Consider the following 16252-nt stretch of genomic DNA (forward strand, 5'->3'; position numbering starts at 1 on the left):
CCCGGGGGCGGGGGGGGCGAGCAGGCTTTCGGTGAGGGGGTGTCGCTGCCCGGGCTGGTTATAAGGGCACCCCGGCTGGCAGCGGCCTCTCGTCCTGGCCTTATCCTGCCGTTGTCGCCGGCGTCGCTATTGCAGTAGCCGAAATCGATGGCAGCCGGCAGCCAGCTTTTCCTGTTGTTCTGGCTGGCGCAGGTGGCTCCCCAGCCAGCCGCCCGGCCGTGGTCAGCCCCTGCCGAGGGCGGCCGCGGCTCCCCGCCGCTCGTGGGGGCTTGGCGGGCGCAAACGGGAGCGGGGCCGCTTCTCCGCATCTCGCTCCTTCGTTTAGTGCTCCCTCGCCTTCCCCGAGCAGCTGAGAAGTTTCGTTCTCCTACCCAGTTTGCTACCTTCTCAGACCTCGCTGCCGGCAATCATGCCTCGTCGTGAGAAGATCTCCCTCCCCCCATTAATTTACGTGGACGTCTGGGCCCGAACATGCTTTGTAGCGTTGAATTTTCATTACAGGATTCTTCCTTCCTCCCCGGCATTTAGGATGCAGTTCTGGCAAAAGCTTGCGCTAGTTAAGCTTAAGACCATTAGAATGGGACGCTTGTAGAGGAAATACAAGCAAAATCAATGTAATATTTGAAATAATCCACTTCTGTTTATATATTTTTCCAACTTTTATGAAGAACAGTTGAAAGGGAAAAGAAGTCTTGAGGATAAAGTTTTTAGAGAAGCTTTTCTTTCTGGCATAGGTGCCAGATCTTATAGACGTTTGTGCATTTGAGGAACTGGGCATGTATGTTAAAATATTGGGACTGCTGATGTGCATGTCTGTAGGGTAAGACCTTGAAGAGCTGTCTGTGTGTATTTAAATGGAAATTACATTGGCTGCTTTCCAAAAAAAAATAAAAGACAATGTTATAATTAAGATTATCCTCAGATTATGCTGGTATCTCTACAGAGCAGACAAAGGTATGATTAGATGGGCAAACGTGCATAGTTAGCTATATCCTAGCTAGTTTAGCTCCAGAATTAGTCTTCCTTCCCCTCAACAGCAAACCCAATAATTCTATCAAACACTTCATAAAGTAGCCCAAACTGAGCCCAAACGACCTTGTCTGTGTGAGTAGCAGATGGGTTTTTTTGGGTCACACCGTAGATAAACCCAAGAGAGACATGCACCAAGTGGAATTCATTTAGGAATTGGCTATAGGTACAAGTGCCAGCATAAATTTAGTCATTTCTTATTTTTATTCTCTGTCATCAACAACGCAGGCTACAATTCTGAGATCTATCACTCTCAAATCTACGATGTGCTAGCAACTAAATGCTGCTGGTGCTGCCTGATTGTATATGTAAATAACGTGCTTGGCTTTTAGCGTTGTTTTTCTCCCTCCTTTGCTGATAGCATTATTTTGCTGATAGCCCAGTATTAACAAAACAAATGCCAGCCCAAAGCAATAGTTGTAGCACTTTAAGCTTCAGTTTCTCATTGCAACAACTAAACGATAAACTTCCAAAGAACAACGATCAAAAGAATAAATTATCTGTAACACAACATGAGCCTACATTGCAGCTGTTTATTTGTATAGCTAAGAAAAACATAAATTATACCTTTAAGCTTTTGAAGCAGTAAACTGAGTTGTTTTGTGGCTTATTTGTACTATATGTTTTGTTCTCCTGGTACCTCTTACTTAGATCTGGATTTAATAGAAACTCTGGTGGACCATTAGGTATTTACTTACATAAAATGTTATTTGATCAATGATTTTTGGGTAGGTGTTTTTTCAGGGCAGTCAAAAATTGCTGCAGGAGAGCAAGTTTGAGGGGGTAGGAAATGAGGAGGAATGCACTTCCCTTTTTAATAAAAACCTTTATTGGGAGAGTAGAATGCTATCTTTTCTTACATGTGACTTCAGGTTAGAAGATAAACTAATACTAACTGAAAACTTGCCTAAATACAAAATGCTTTTGTTAACAAATTCCAAAGTTTTGAGTAGTTTTGCTGGAGTTCAGTGCCTCCCAGGTAGCGATTTGGAAAGGCAGCACAACATATGGATGCATATGTATATATTTCTAGTAACAATTTCACACGCACAACAATACTTTGAGTTGCCTTCCTGGTAGCTCTTGGAGTGACATCTGTTTCCTTGTCCTAGTAGACTGTACTTCCTTCTGATATTCTTTTAGCCAGGATCTGATTTTCAAAACTGTATGCACAGTTATGTGTATAGAACTGGCTTCACAAAGAGATTTAGGTGTGATGATGTTCAGTGTTGCCACACCTAACTTTCAGGCAACTACTGCCAGAATGTTTGGGATGGGAAAGACATTTACTCGAGGAACAAGAATTTTCTCTGGCTAGGTATTTGTCTGAGCTTGTAGTGTAGCTAATATTCACTGTGTATTTTCTAGATAGAAGTTAATGTACTGCTGAATTAAAAGGCTGAAATTAAAGGTATTTTGCTGAGAAAAATGCAGGCGTAATAACTAATATATGCCCTAGAAAATAATCTAAAAATTATCTTATTAAATGGAAATCATGGAAGAGACTAAGTCAGTTTCACTGTGGTTGGGTCAGTTCCTGGTGGTAGTAGGTATTTGGTGCAAAGGATGAAAGGAGAAGAAAAGATTAATAAGCTAGGGAAAAAAAAAATCAAATTCTTAGTAATGAAAACTTTACTTTTTTCGTTTTTGTGTGGTATTCTCTGAATCCTGGTGCCAATGGTGAGATTATCTGTAAACTTCTAGGTTGCTGGATATGGCTTTTTTGCAGCCTTTTTGCATGGACTTCCTTGGAAAAAATCTGGGCTTTGACCATCAAAGCTAGATCAATACAGAAAGACTTAGTAGACTGATCATGATTTTAAGAAGTCAAACTTAGGGAAAGAGAAGTGAGGAAAGCATATTATTCTACTAAGAGCTGTACTGACAAATATGGTTATTTTAATATGAAATTCTGCTTTGGAAAACATAGTCTAGTAAGTGAAAATACTACAATATAGTTAAAAAAAAGGGCAATAATGCAACCATTCTAAATGGCACAAATGCTCTGCTGACTCTTATGTCTGTATCCTGAAGAACTTGCTATAATTGCATTGTCTCAAACATAAGTTCTTTAGAGTAAGTCATAAATAATTCAGAGTAAATCAAGCTGTAACATTTGATTACCAAACCCATTTATTTTGGTATAATTAATTCCCGGTTTTCATGTACAGTTTTAGGTTGATTCTGAATTCTTTTTCTGAAGTTGCCAGGGGTATCTGGTTGTCATATTTACAATGAGAAATGGCATTCTAAGGCTGTTTATGTAACACGGGATTTAATCAGTGCACACTTGCAGTAAGTGCTTGCTCCCATTTGTTTATGATAAAAACTTTGCAGCCTTAACTTGCAGTTTAAACCTTTATAAAATTGTAATCCTCAAGGCAGAAATAAATGCTATCCTAGAGGATTTTTTTACTCTGTGTGTGTATACGAGAGAAAAAAAACAAACTGGAAAGAGCTGTGAGTTTTTCAGTAGCTTATAGGAGGTACAGTAGTTTGATGGATTTTCAAAATTGTCAACATTGTTTTTTACAGTTGATTGACTAAGAGAATTGTGGTGGGTTGACCCTGGCTGGATGCCAGGTGCCGACCAAAACTGCTCTATCACTCCCCTCCTCAGCTGGACGGGGAGAGAAAATATAACAAAAGGCTCCTGGGTCGAGATAAGGACAGGGAGAGATCACTCACCAATTACCATCATGGGCAAAACAGACTTGACTTGGGGAAATTAATTTAGTTTATTACCAGTCAAATCAGAGTAGGGTAATGAGAAAGGTAATGAGAAATAAAAATTAAATCTTAAAACACCTTCCCCCCACCCCTCCCTTCGCTCAACTCCACTCCCGATTTTCTCTACCTCCCCGCCCTCCCCCCAGCAGCACAGGGGGATGGGGAATGGGGGTTGGGGTCAGTTCATCACACTGTCTCTGCCGCTCCTTCCTCCTGGGGTCCCTCCCATGGGAGACAGTCCTCCATGAACTTCTCCAGTGTGGGTCCTTCCCACGGGCTGCAGTTCTTCACGAACTGCTCTAGCGTGGGTCCCTTCCATGGGGTGCAGTCCTTCAGGCACAGACTGCTCCAGTGTGGGTCCCCCACAGGGTCACAAGTTTTGCCAGCAAACCTGCTCCATGGTGGACTACTCTCTCCATGGATCCACAGGTTCTGCAGGAGCCTGCTCCAGCACAGGCTTCCCACAGGGTCACAGCCTCCTTCGGGCACCCACCTGCTCCACCGTGGACCTCCGTGGGCTGCAGGGGGACAGCCTGCCTCACCGTGGTCTTCCCCATGGGCTGCAGGGGAATCTCTGCTCCAGCGCCTGGAGCACCTCCTCCCCCTCCTTCCGCACTGACCTGGGGGTCTGCAGGGTTGTTTCTCTCACATATTCCCACTCCTCTCTCCTGGCTGCAATTGCTCAGGTGTTTTTTTTTTCCCCTTCTTAAATATGTTATCCCAGAGACGCTGCCAGTGGCAGATCTGTCTTGGAGCCAGCTGACATTGGCTTTATCAGACACGGGGGGAGCTTCTAGCAGCTTCTCACAGAAGCCACCCCTGTAGCCCACCACTACCAAAACCTTGCCACGCAGACCTAATAGAAGAATTCATGGATCTAACATCATGCTTGAAATAATAATTCAGATAACTTATTTTGGTGGTAGGAGAAACCAAACCCCCCTCATTTTCATAGGTAATTTGTTGAAATTAAATGAGAGGGGCTGTTACCTAATGCTGTGTTTGCCATTCTCCTTGTGCTTTTTGTCTTTGCCTGTTCCTTGCCAACTCCAGCCTTCTGCTGTTCCTCTCTGTCCCCAGCTGGCAGCATCAGTCTGCACTCCAAAAAAATGCAACCAGCATAGTCGAGGCCTTATCCTAAAAGTCACTGCTAATGTTGGGACATTTTACTGGTCATGCATCCTGGAGGAAAATTTTTAAGAATTTTGTCTCTTAAATCTTGTGGTTTTGAAAAGACTTTTGTATGTCAAAAGAATAAAATGTGCAAGCAGGGAAACAAATTATTCCTTTCCTAATGTCTGTCTTCTGTGATCATCTAGATTTAACACTTAGAAGGAAGCATGGCTTTCTAGTTTTGCAATGCCATTTTAGATTTTTGATTTAGAAATAAAAAATCATCTTGATGGATTGAACTATGTTTTGTATTTTTATTAACAAACAATTTGTGTTCTCATTCCTTTTAATTTAAAAGAAATGGCTGCAAGCAAATGACCTTCAGAAAGAAGTGTACCAGCATCTGGCCTATTATGTACCAAAAATTTACTGCAGGGGTCCTAACCCTGCCCCACAAAGAGAAGACATGCTGGCACAACACGTTTTGCTGGGACCAATGGAATGGTATCTTTGTGGCGAAGATCCTGCATTTGGTTTTCCAAAGCTTGAGCAAGCGAACAAACCTTCCCATCTCTGTGGCCGTGTTTTTAAAGTGGGAGAGCCTACGTATTCTTGCAGGTAGTTCAACTTCACATTGTGAAGTGTTTATAGTTTGTGAAGTCATGAACATTTTTCAATAAGAATATACTGTCCTAATGAAAAGTTAATACTCCAAATGTATTTTTAAAGTAACCTTGCAGTGTTTCATGACAGGTGGACCAGGGGAAAATTAAAACACTACAGATTTGCAAATGGAAGAATATTAATTAGTATAGTGTAGAGTGTTTTCTGTACAAAAGAAACGCAAGATTAAGGAAGTGGTTGGGGTGAACTGTCAGTGTGATTTAAGGGCACTAATCGGAAGTAAGTGGGCAGGTATATGTGTGTGTAATTCTGGTGTTTGATATCAGCTGTTAGTGTTGATCCTGTATTTTAGACCTCTTTCCCTGACCTGTTAATCTATTGGATGCTAAAACAGGCATACCAGCTTCTTGTTCCTTCCCTGCCCCCTTCCCTCTATATCTCTCTAAAAATACCATTTTATTTGAAAGAGGATAGGAAGTTACTAACCAATTACAAGTATTGTAACAATTTTCAATTTTAAGCCAGTGTATTACTGGCTGTATATTCATTATTTTATTATCTCCTCTTTCCTGAACCACCTGTAGTTTGAGTTTGGTTTGTACCCTCTCCGTCACAGATTCTTCTTGTTTTGTATGGTTTCTACCACTCGCTCGGACACTTGAACACTTGGTGGGGTGACGGGGGGAAGGAATGTCTGTCTTGTTTCAAGGGCTTATTTTTCTGGGTTTCCATCCCCTTCATTTACAAGGAGAGAATGACTGTAGAATTTTACTCTCTAGTGCTCTCCTCTTCTAGAAACATGATCGTTGACTTTCTGATTCAGGGTAGACTTGAGATACTAAGCAAACTGCCTCTTCGGCATTTCTGTTTTAACGATCAGTTAGAATAGGTAGTTTTGAAATGTTTTGAGCCTTCTTATCTTGAGATGGATGAGATTAAACTGGTAGGTACTTTAGATACTTTCAACCGCTAAGAAAACTCCATCTCCTCTCAGGTGTTCTTAGGCTCTTCCTTCACAGCTGTGAAAAAGTAGAGATCTGGGCAGGGAGGCTGAAGACTAACAGAGGCTATAAAAAGAATGTCTACAGTTTCTTTAGTACCTTTTCATGAAATCTGGTCCTAAAGACCTAAAAAGCCAAACCTAGGAACTAGTGTTTTAATTCAAGTCAAATTGTGTTGCAGCCTAGACGTAATATGTTAATGATCAAATACTCTTCATATGGACTAATGAAAACTGTGGGACTTATGTTAATTTCTTCTAAACACTTGCTTTTTCAAGACCAGCAGCTCAATATGTAAAGTATATCCTTCAGAATACTGTCAGGTGTGATGAAAACACAGAATAATGCAATCCATTGGTGTAGAGTTTAGAGAATGAGTGAATGTACTGTTCCTAGTCAGGGTCTTTGTTTCAGTAGAAGAATGATCTAAATACAGAAATATAATCATAATGTCATTCAGGTTAGAAAGGATGTCTTGGTAGGCCATCTTGTCCAGACTTCTGCTCAAGTCAGGGTCAGCAGTGAATACAGAATATTTTTGCTGTTGCTGCTATCAAGAGGGAGTCTCATCTTCTTTCGATTAAATACTGAACATAGATGTAAAACTGTTAATTATTAATGCACAACAAAAAACATTTTCTTTGACTTATAGGTGATAATGAAGAATAATGAGAGCTTAATTTAAACTTTTGTGGGATACAGAAAAAAATTGTTTTCTGAGCCCATGAAATACTTTAAAAGCAGTGGCTTTTCTGTCCAGTTGTGCAGCTTACAGGTCTGCCTCTGCTTTAGGTATAAGCACCCTTACTTGTTTGAGAAATTACTTGGCAAACAGTACTGGGTTTATAAGTATATTGCCACAAGTTCAGGGCTCTGAAGAATCAATACCCAATACGGTAGAACTGATCTATATCCTGTACGCATATTATTGCAATAAATATTTTTGATTTTTTTTTTTTTTTACTTAAAAAAATAATGCCACGAACATGAATTATTCTAAAACAGAAGAGCTTTGTATAATTTTGCTTTGACATTTTCAGCTTTAGTGGCTCCTCTGGAGAAAAAAAAATGTGAAAATGGTACATTATGCATAGTAAGTCATGGGTGTCTGATTATCTTTCGGTGATTACCTGGTTTAATTTATTTGGTGAAATGAAATGAAGAGAATTCTTGATAATAACATTTCATAGGATATCTGGTGTTTTCTTTTGAACAAAATAAGTTGTGTCTCTGAATTCTTGTTTTAATAATAACCATCATAAGACATGCATTCTCTTGGTAGTTTTTTTTTTCATTGGAAAACCTGGCTCCCTTAATCTTGAGGTGCCTTGAAGTCAGTTGCATTACATAGGTTCATGCATTTTCAGTGTTTCTCAGGGAGACAGTTAAATGTAATGCATAATTGTCTCATTCATTTGTTTAGCCCCTTTTACTAGAAATATTACTTCTATCTAATATAGCAGTGCTTGTAGACAGGATCTTATTATGGTCTCTGATCTCCTGGTTGAGGAAATTGCATTATTGGACCTTTTCAGTAAGCTTGTAGGGCTAAACTTAGAAGCAGAGGTTTGATCTCTAGACTATCTAATCTCTTTCTTTTCAGTGTTCAGTGAAAAAATGTCTTCTCTGATTGCTGAAGATTGTTAATACTTGTACTCTGTACTTGAGAACTTGCTTGGGTTTATATTGTTTACCTGTTTGTACTGTGTTCTGTAATTCATCTGTTTACTTGCTTATATATTTGTCTCACCTCTTGAAGGCAATGGCTATATTGCCCAAATATATGTACTACCCAGACAATATTTTAAAGCCTCTTCTGTTATGAGGACAGCTTTTTTTTTTTTGTCCTTCATTTGTTTCCCCCTCCTTGGAAGCCACCCCCTTCCTCTTTCAGAATAATACATACATTAGTTAAAAGGTTCATATTGGTGATACTTGAAAATTACCTGTTGTAAAATGTGTAATTAAAGGGAAAACCATTTGTTTAATGCTTCTCTTTTTTTTGTTGTTTTTTTTTGGTTTGGTTGTTGTTGTTGTTGCTGTTTTCAGAGACTGTGCAGTTGACCCAACTTGTGTGTTATGCATGGAGTGCTTTCTTGGAAGTATTCATAGAGAACACCGATACAGGGTTAGTAATACTGCTGGAATATATGATGTAGTCATTAATAATTTTGTATGTATATGAAACTCCTTGTTTAAATTGTAAGAATATATACATAATTTCAAAATGTTGGATGAACACAAAGTTTGGAATTATGTCTGCAATAATCTTAGAAGAACTTGAGTCTTTTGATCTGAGTGTAAATTCTGAAAGTTAACACTTTAAAATAGAGTAATTAAATTTTATGCACAAGTTAAGCTTACAAATGTATATTTTTAACATGTGCCCTTTAGTGAATTTTACCGCATAAGAGTTGTTTTTTGACTTGCTTTGACCTTGATGTTTGACTATTTTTAAAGGGCATTGAAAAACCTTTATGAAGAAACCCCTTTTATTTAAAACTTACTTCTTTTAAACATCTGAATCATTATCAAATTCTGTACAATAGCAGGATTTCTGTTTGTTTTTAAACATAAAGTTAAAATAGAAAACTAAAACTGTAGATGCTCTTTGTTTTAGTAATATACTGATATTAATAGTACAGATTAGTTAAAAAAAACTTACAAACAAAACCAAGAAGGCCTTGGTGTGTTTTTAAGCTAAGAAGCTAAGTGACAGCTATTGGTATAGCCTTTCTGTAAATCTATTTTTGACAATACTGCACTGCTGTTAATGTAAATCTGATCACTGCATGGTTACCCTGAGCATCAGGTTTTAGGAAGAAAAAACAAACCCAAACACAACAACTTGCCCCAAGAAACCCAATCCAATTTGCTGATATCAGCATACTTCTTGTATGTAGGTTTTTAGTTTGCAAGCTTAGTGAATTAACAAGTCGAGGTGACATTCAAAAGTGTAAGCAAATGTTCTTTCAAATGTCCATCTAATTTTGTTGATACTGTAGGATGTACCTATAGGTACAGAATGTACCTGTATGCCAAAAATAGGTGAAAGAAGAATTCTTCTATGAATCAGTTAATAGTTGTTGTTCAAAAAGAGTATTATTACACTTACTAATTTGAGGTGGTCTTAGCTTTAAAATAAATTTTATTAAAACACTGCAAATATATCATTACAGTTTTCAGATGCTTTTTTCTGTGCTTACTAAAACTTACATGAACAATTCAAGTGTTGTCTGTAAAGCCCTTTTACTATAAACAGTACATCTTTTACTCACTGTGTAATAATGCTATATGGAACAATTTACCTTTGTTCAGATTAAAAATGTGAGAATCTGAAATAGTGCAGATGGTGTTGAAAGTAATAGATTTAGAAAAACTGAAAAAAACCCCAGCCTTCAGGTGGGGCAGAATGGGGGTGTTTGAAGGTTTTTGTCTTTTTATTTTATTTCATTTTATTTTATTTTGGCATGGGCAGACGAAGTAGGTAAGCTTTCAGCCATCAGAAGCAGACATGGTTTCACTGTGCTATTTTAACAGGGTACTGGCTAAAGCTATCAGGTGTTGTGATCATGCTTTTGTAGTTTAGCTATGACTACTTGTTTCTTAGTGTGCATGTATGTATATGTATAGTCATGTGAACTGTTTTGGTTTTAAATAATTTTAGATGACAACGTCAGGTGGAGGAGGTTTCTGTGACTGTGGTGATACAGAAGCTTGGAAAGAAGGTCCTTACTGTCAAAAGCATGAACTTAACACTTCAGAGACTCCAGAAGAAGAGGTAATAACAATTGAGGCATCATGTTTCAAAACATTGTTAACTGTGTATATATATAAATCATTCATATGAGGTTATTTTTAGTCTTGTATACCATGCATGAGAGATGGGAGGAAATTTAATGGCAATATTTGAACCACACTGTGTTAGACAAAATTAATGTCTTGTCTAAGTTAAGGAGTTACTTAGAATGACGTTTTCTACTTGAAGGCTTCATTTTGTATGTTCTTGGTTGCCTCTGCAGCTTTAGTTCTGTTTCTTTTGTTTTTCTGTCTTATTTTGAAAGGTGGAGGGAGTCTGCCATGTGGAAAAAAACCCAAAACCCAAAACTGTATGTAATCATGTGCATGAAGAAGCCAAATTAAGCTGTCTGTGCAACATATGTTCTGATTTTTACCAAAGTGAAGTGCACAGATTTTTAAAATCAAAATAACTTGCTGTTACAGAAAAGCCATAATGGAGATACAAGATAGAGGTCTATAAAAGCTTGTTTGGTATGGAGAAGGTAAATAGAGAACATACCATCACCATTTCTCATAGCATAACAACTTGGACATATTAAATACAAAAAGACGTGCTACTTCTTACAGTATGAATTCAAGCTGTTGCACTAACTGTTACAAAACACGCTTGTTGTTAAAAATTTTTATATGTTCAAAAGGAAATTTAACATGTTTGTGGAGGGAAAAAATGATCAATGGCCATTTAAAATTGCAGATACTATCTTTGGTGTGGGAAATATTAGTGTCTTAAGTTACTGGAGGCCAGAGGAGCATTCTGTCCTTTTCTTATACTCTTCTCTTGGTATCTGTTATTACATCTCAGGAATGAGAGTGGCTAGTTGGGCTTCTGGTCTAGCTACTCACATCTGTTCTTATGTAATATAATTTCTGTGAGATTTTTTTGAAGGGAAAATACAAGGCAATTTTTGGTAGTAATTTTGTTCATCTGATGGTTTAAGTGAAGCAACTATAACTGTATTTGCAGTGACAGTGGTCCTTCTAAAATCTATACTCACTATCTCAACTCTAAGACTCCAGCACTGCTGCATGGACTCACCACTTGATCTACATGCCCGTTTATGTTAGTCGGCAACCTTAGAAAACTCTTGTTCTGAAATTTTGGGTGGACTGCTACTTGTATGTCTGAAGATACTCGTACAGTGACTGTGACTGACAGAAAAAATTAAGGCACTGGGCAGACTTTGTGTTTCTTCCCCATGAGTAATGGGGATTGAGATCTCTTACGTTACGCAATGTTGTGTTCAGGGTAGATCAAGGATCATTAGTTGAGCATTATCGGAACCTGTTTTCTGCCTTGCGCAGATACGTGTCTTTGTTGAAAGTGCTGGGAATGGAGGCAGTGCTGCTGCTTAAGGTTTGCCTTTGCTTTTGGTGACTGATAGTTCTCCATACCCTAGAAAAGTTTTAAATGAAGCAAAAAAAGAGAAATGGCAGTTATTAACATTCCTGTAAAGCTTCCAAGTATTCCCAGAGAATCTTGGGTGGGGTGGATAAACTTTACTAGCACAGGTGAACTGCTGACTGTCAAAGGTCACCTGTAGATAATGCAGATAAGTTCTGAAAAGATTATTGTAGCTATTTCTATACAACATTAACTGTAATGAAACAGGATTTGGTATTAGGTAATCCTAAAACAGAAACTGGGCTACTGTTAAATAGTTTAATTGACTAACAATTACACACACTTCAAAATACCAAATGATGAATTGAGTCAGTGACCCAATGTATAGTATACATCCAGGTGACCTGCAGGGCATGCAGTGTTCCCTTTCCAGCTTTGTAGCAGAGGGACTAGTTGTTCTGAACATCAAAAATTTCAAATAGTAGAAGAAGAATCCTTTCAGGGAAGAGGTTTTTAATGTTTTCTCTTCACACACAAATTCCTTGAAATGGATTGGAAGGAAATGGTAGTGGTGCCTGTACTACCTGATTCAGAGCTGGCAGTGGTTTTCATTTGCTGCTCCAAAAAGTAGCCCCTTTAACTTTGCAGACTGAAGGAGCACTCCTCTTCCTCCCCCTCCTCATTTCAATTCCCCCACCTGCAGCAGCAGCCATTCTGCTCTGACAGAGAGAGGAGGGCTAGTTTATAGTGGCTGCTGCAGACTTCAAATGGAAGGCACCTTGGAGAGTGCAGAATGGGCACAAGTGGATGCATTGTCCACTACAGAAGGGGAACAGCTGTCTGTGAACAAGACAGACATGGGCAGATCATTATGAAATACCCAGTTACATTTAAGCATTTAATTATTTATCTACCACAGCATGTAAGAGGCGTGCATCATGAATCATGATCCCAGTGTGCTGGATGTTGTATAAGCTTGGATAGGTAAGACTTCTGCCTCTAAATGCCTGCTACGTATGAAACAAGGCAATAGATGTATAGTTGTTTATATTCTGCAGTTTACTAGTATTGGTAAGTGAAACAAAAGATACAGTGATTTCAAATTATGTTTTTGAAGGCATTGCAGAAAAAGCAGATTTTAATACAGCTGAGGTTAAAAATTCTTCAGAAGAACTATGTTAGAAGGTGTGCAGAAGTGGGAACAATGAAAGTGAAATTGGAGAAGTGTGTGGAAAATTTAAGTGGGTGATCAAAGACGAGTTAACATTTAGGTATAGAATGTTAGATTACTGCTTTGGTGATTGTCAGTGAAGAACTGGAAAAAGAAAACAGGATGATTATTGACTCTATTCATTTCAAATGTAAAGTCATTTAAAAAAAGACATCATTAAAGATGCTTGCGTCATCTTTGACAGAGAGGTGCAAATTTGACAATTTCTGTTTTGAATGTCATTTAATTTCTCAATTGCTATTTATATTTATTTTCCAGGATCCTCTTGTGCACTTACCAGAAGATATGGTAGCAAGAGCTTATAATATTTTTGCAATCACATTTAAATATGCAGTAGATATATTAACATGGGAAAAGGAAAATGAATTGCCTGGCCTAGAAATGATGTAAGTATAGTATTTGTCTTCTTACTTTTAAAGGCTTGCAGATATTTACAATAGAAAACGCAAATTCTGATTTTCAGTATCTTTTCTGCCTTCCTAAAATTGTCAGGAACATTTTGTAGACAATGGACTAAAGTAATTTTAATAGATCTGGTTTTCTCATATTTTTTACTTTTGTGATTATACAGCCCATTTCTCTCCATAGCAATGATGAACCAATGTCTCTGTGATACCTTCATTTTCTTAATATTGAAAAAGACATATTAGTAAAATACAATACCCTAAAACAAGTGGTGGATTAATTTCTTATGATCAAAGTTACTGACATTCTGATGGCAAAAGTATTTTGTACTTTTGGTGATCTACTTATTACAAATTTTGAAGCATTACAGAACATCATAGTTATCATGGATTCATTTGTGACATCTTAGTATCGTCTTTTACTTTGTGTTGTGTGAGTAAGAATGCTGTGTAAATAAATGATGGGAATCAAAAGATTGTACTGAATCTATGTAAGCTTAATAAGTTGTGGTTTTGAGGATTGTGGAGTTTGGGTTTTTTAAGAGACTGCCAAGTTTTTGTTGTCTGATAGACCTTTATGCAATATTGGGGAAACAGGTGTGGCAAAATAATGCCAAGATGGGTGAAATCTCTTAGGAAGCTACAGGGGAATGTATTGAGCACAGCTGCGCTGGAAGGAAATGTGTTTTCCTTAGTAGGAAACTATCAGTTCATAATCAACAGATGTTAAAAAATAATACTCAGACTTAAGTATTGTCTTTAAGACTTTGCTCATTTTGGAATTAATTCTGCAGGGAAGATGCATATTCCTATAGAAGTTAGGTGTGGTCAGTCCTTTTCAAATAAACTGTTCAGATATGTTCCAGTATAGCAAAGGAAGCCTAGGCTTGGGTTGTATGCTTGGTGGAAAACTTTGTTAAACTAGAAGTTGATTTTTTTAATTGCATTACTTTGAATTATATAAATTCAATCCTTGCTTTCAAGTGAGAAGAGTGACACTTACTACTGCATGCTGTTTAATGATGAAGTCCATACCTATGAACAAGTTATTTATACTCTGCAGAAGGCTGTCAATTGCACGCAGAAGGAAGCTATTGGTTTTGCAACAACAGTAGATAGAGATGTAAGTAAATTAATTGCTAGATCTTTTAATTATACTTACCCTAATGTTTATTTTATATGACTACACTAACTTTAGTTTGTCTTCCCAAAGAGTGTGGTTAATGTGATTGAGCCCTGTGTGTCAGGCCACCCTAAAATGTCTTAACTCATTGGGCAGTCCAAACCAGACCTAATATTGAATGTATGTTTCAGTGTAACTGTATTCCAGTAAGTCTTATGAGTGTAGATAGTAGGGTGTCTCTCACTTCTCTGTCAAGGACAGGCAGAAGCTTTAGCTCATCCCTTACTGTACAGCAGGGAACTGACATTGAAAGAGGCTGTATACGTGCTCAAAGCATGGAAAATGCTTCTCAGAGTAACACCAGTCAACTGTGAGGGATAAAATCCATAACTGACTGCTTTTGTTCTGGTGGTCACGGAACTATTTGTGTTTTTTTTTTAAATTTAATTTTCTTTTTCATAGTTGTCAGATGATAATGGCAGAAAGAGGTAAAGCATTTCATTCAGCATTTAGGAAGAACAATGAGTTCAGAATCACTACATGCTGAATACAATTACAACTAATATGTTGGTCCCAGAAGCACTCCGTCAGCTGTGTTTGTATTCTGGCTTGTGTGCATTTTTTTAAGAAAGGGACACTTTCTAGGGATAACTAACTGCATCTTGTTATTTGTGCCATGAGCCTGTAAGCAGTTGCTGTGAAAATGAGTGTGCTTTTATATTGTTTTGTTGGCTCGTGCCTTTTTTTGGGGAATGGCTTGGGAAGGAAGTCTCTTCCAAAATGGCAATGAAAGTGTAATTTTGGTTTATTAAAGTCCTTCAAGAAGGTGAGTGGAAAAGGAAATATAACCACTTTATATTACTTAACACTGAACTAGATTTTGGTTTTGTATTATCACTACTCTATTTTTGTGATATCAGTAACCGAAAGATTCCTGTCTGATCCCTGAATATGTGCTGACTTGAGCACATGCTGTGTATTGTAGGATGCGCTTTGGAGATTTTTCCCTACTGTTGATCCTTGTCCTACTTTTAAATATATACATGAATGCATATATACACATGCATGTATGTATGTATGTAAAAGAAATAAGAAGGTTATGCCTGAAACAATGATTTGGCATCAGACCAGATCTAAAATCTCAGTAAGCTATTCTGTCTAATACACTATGAATTGAATCAACTATCTATTTTAATGTATGTATTGACAGTACAGAAAGACTGGAAACCTTTGAGTTTTGAAATAAACAAAGTGCTTTAGTTGTATTTTTAAAAGACCAATTAGCTTTAATATCTACTTTTTAAAAGGCATTGAAATGTCTGAAATATCTTTAAATTCTACCAAAACTAATGATTGATGCATTAGTACTAAAGATAAGTTTTCAGTATTTTAAATAAAAGAAATGTGATGGTTACATCTTAAAAATGCTATTATACACAGAAAATTTACTATAACAGGTAACTTCATATACGATATAATTTTATTCTTTTAAGAAGTACATGGTGCATTTTGGAAATCCAAGTATGTAACTATATACAGTACTTTAAAATTTGAAAATAGCATGAAAGAAAGAGTGGTTGATGGTCATCTGAAACTTTTACTGTGTCTTTTATGCTTGCTAATGTAAAACACAGCATTTGAATGTCTTGTTTAGAAGCTGGTGGTAATGTTACTTCTTTACAAATTTAAAGGGACGTAGGTCTGTTCGATATGGAGACTTTCAGTACTGCGATCAAGCGAAATCAGTAATAGTGGTAAGTAGTGTTATCTACTTATTTGCCTAATTTTAAGCAAAAAGAGGCTTTGCTACACAGTTTTGTGATATTGTTACCATAATGACTCTTCATATTTTAA

At 37.5% G+C, this 16252-nt stretch overlaps 1 protein-coding gene across 3 annotated transcripts in view; it reads left to right on the forward strand.

The window, feature by feature from the left end:
* Positions 1–16252, forward strand: part of UBR2 (ubiquitin protein ligase E3 component n-recognin 2) — a 59725-nt gene that overhangs the window by 304 nt on the left and 43169 nt on the right. For all 3 annotated transcript variants that reach the window (XM_010576455.1, XM_010576454.1, XM_010576456.1), the window contains exons 2-7: positions 5231–5490; positions 8547–8625; positions 10165–10278; positions 13130–13257; positions 14260–14398; positions 16090–16152. In XM_010576455.1, the coding sequence (XP_010574757.1) occupies positions 5231–5490; positions 8547–8625; positions 10165–10278; positions 13130–13257; positions 14260–14398; positions 16090–16152 (783 nt within the window). The remainder of the gene's footprint in view (positions 1–5230; positions 5491–8546; positions 8626–10164; positions 10279–13129; positions 13258–14259; positions 14399–16089; positions 16153–16252) is intronic.

This window comes from Haliaeetus leucocephalus, unplaced genomic scaffold (genome assembly GCF_000737465.1).
Source record: "Haliaeetus leucocephalus isolate CR32 unplaced genomic scaffold, Haliaeetus_leucocephalus-4.0 Scaffold526, whole genome shotgun sequence".
Classification (NCBI taxonomy): Eukaryota; Metazoa; Chordata; class Aves; order Accipitriformes; family Accipitridae; genus Haliaeetus; species Haliaeetus leucocephalus.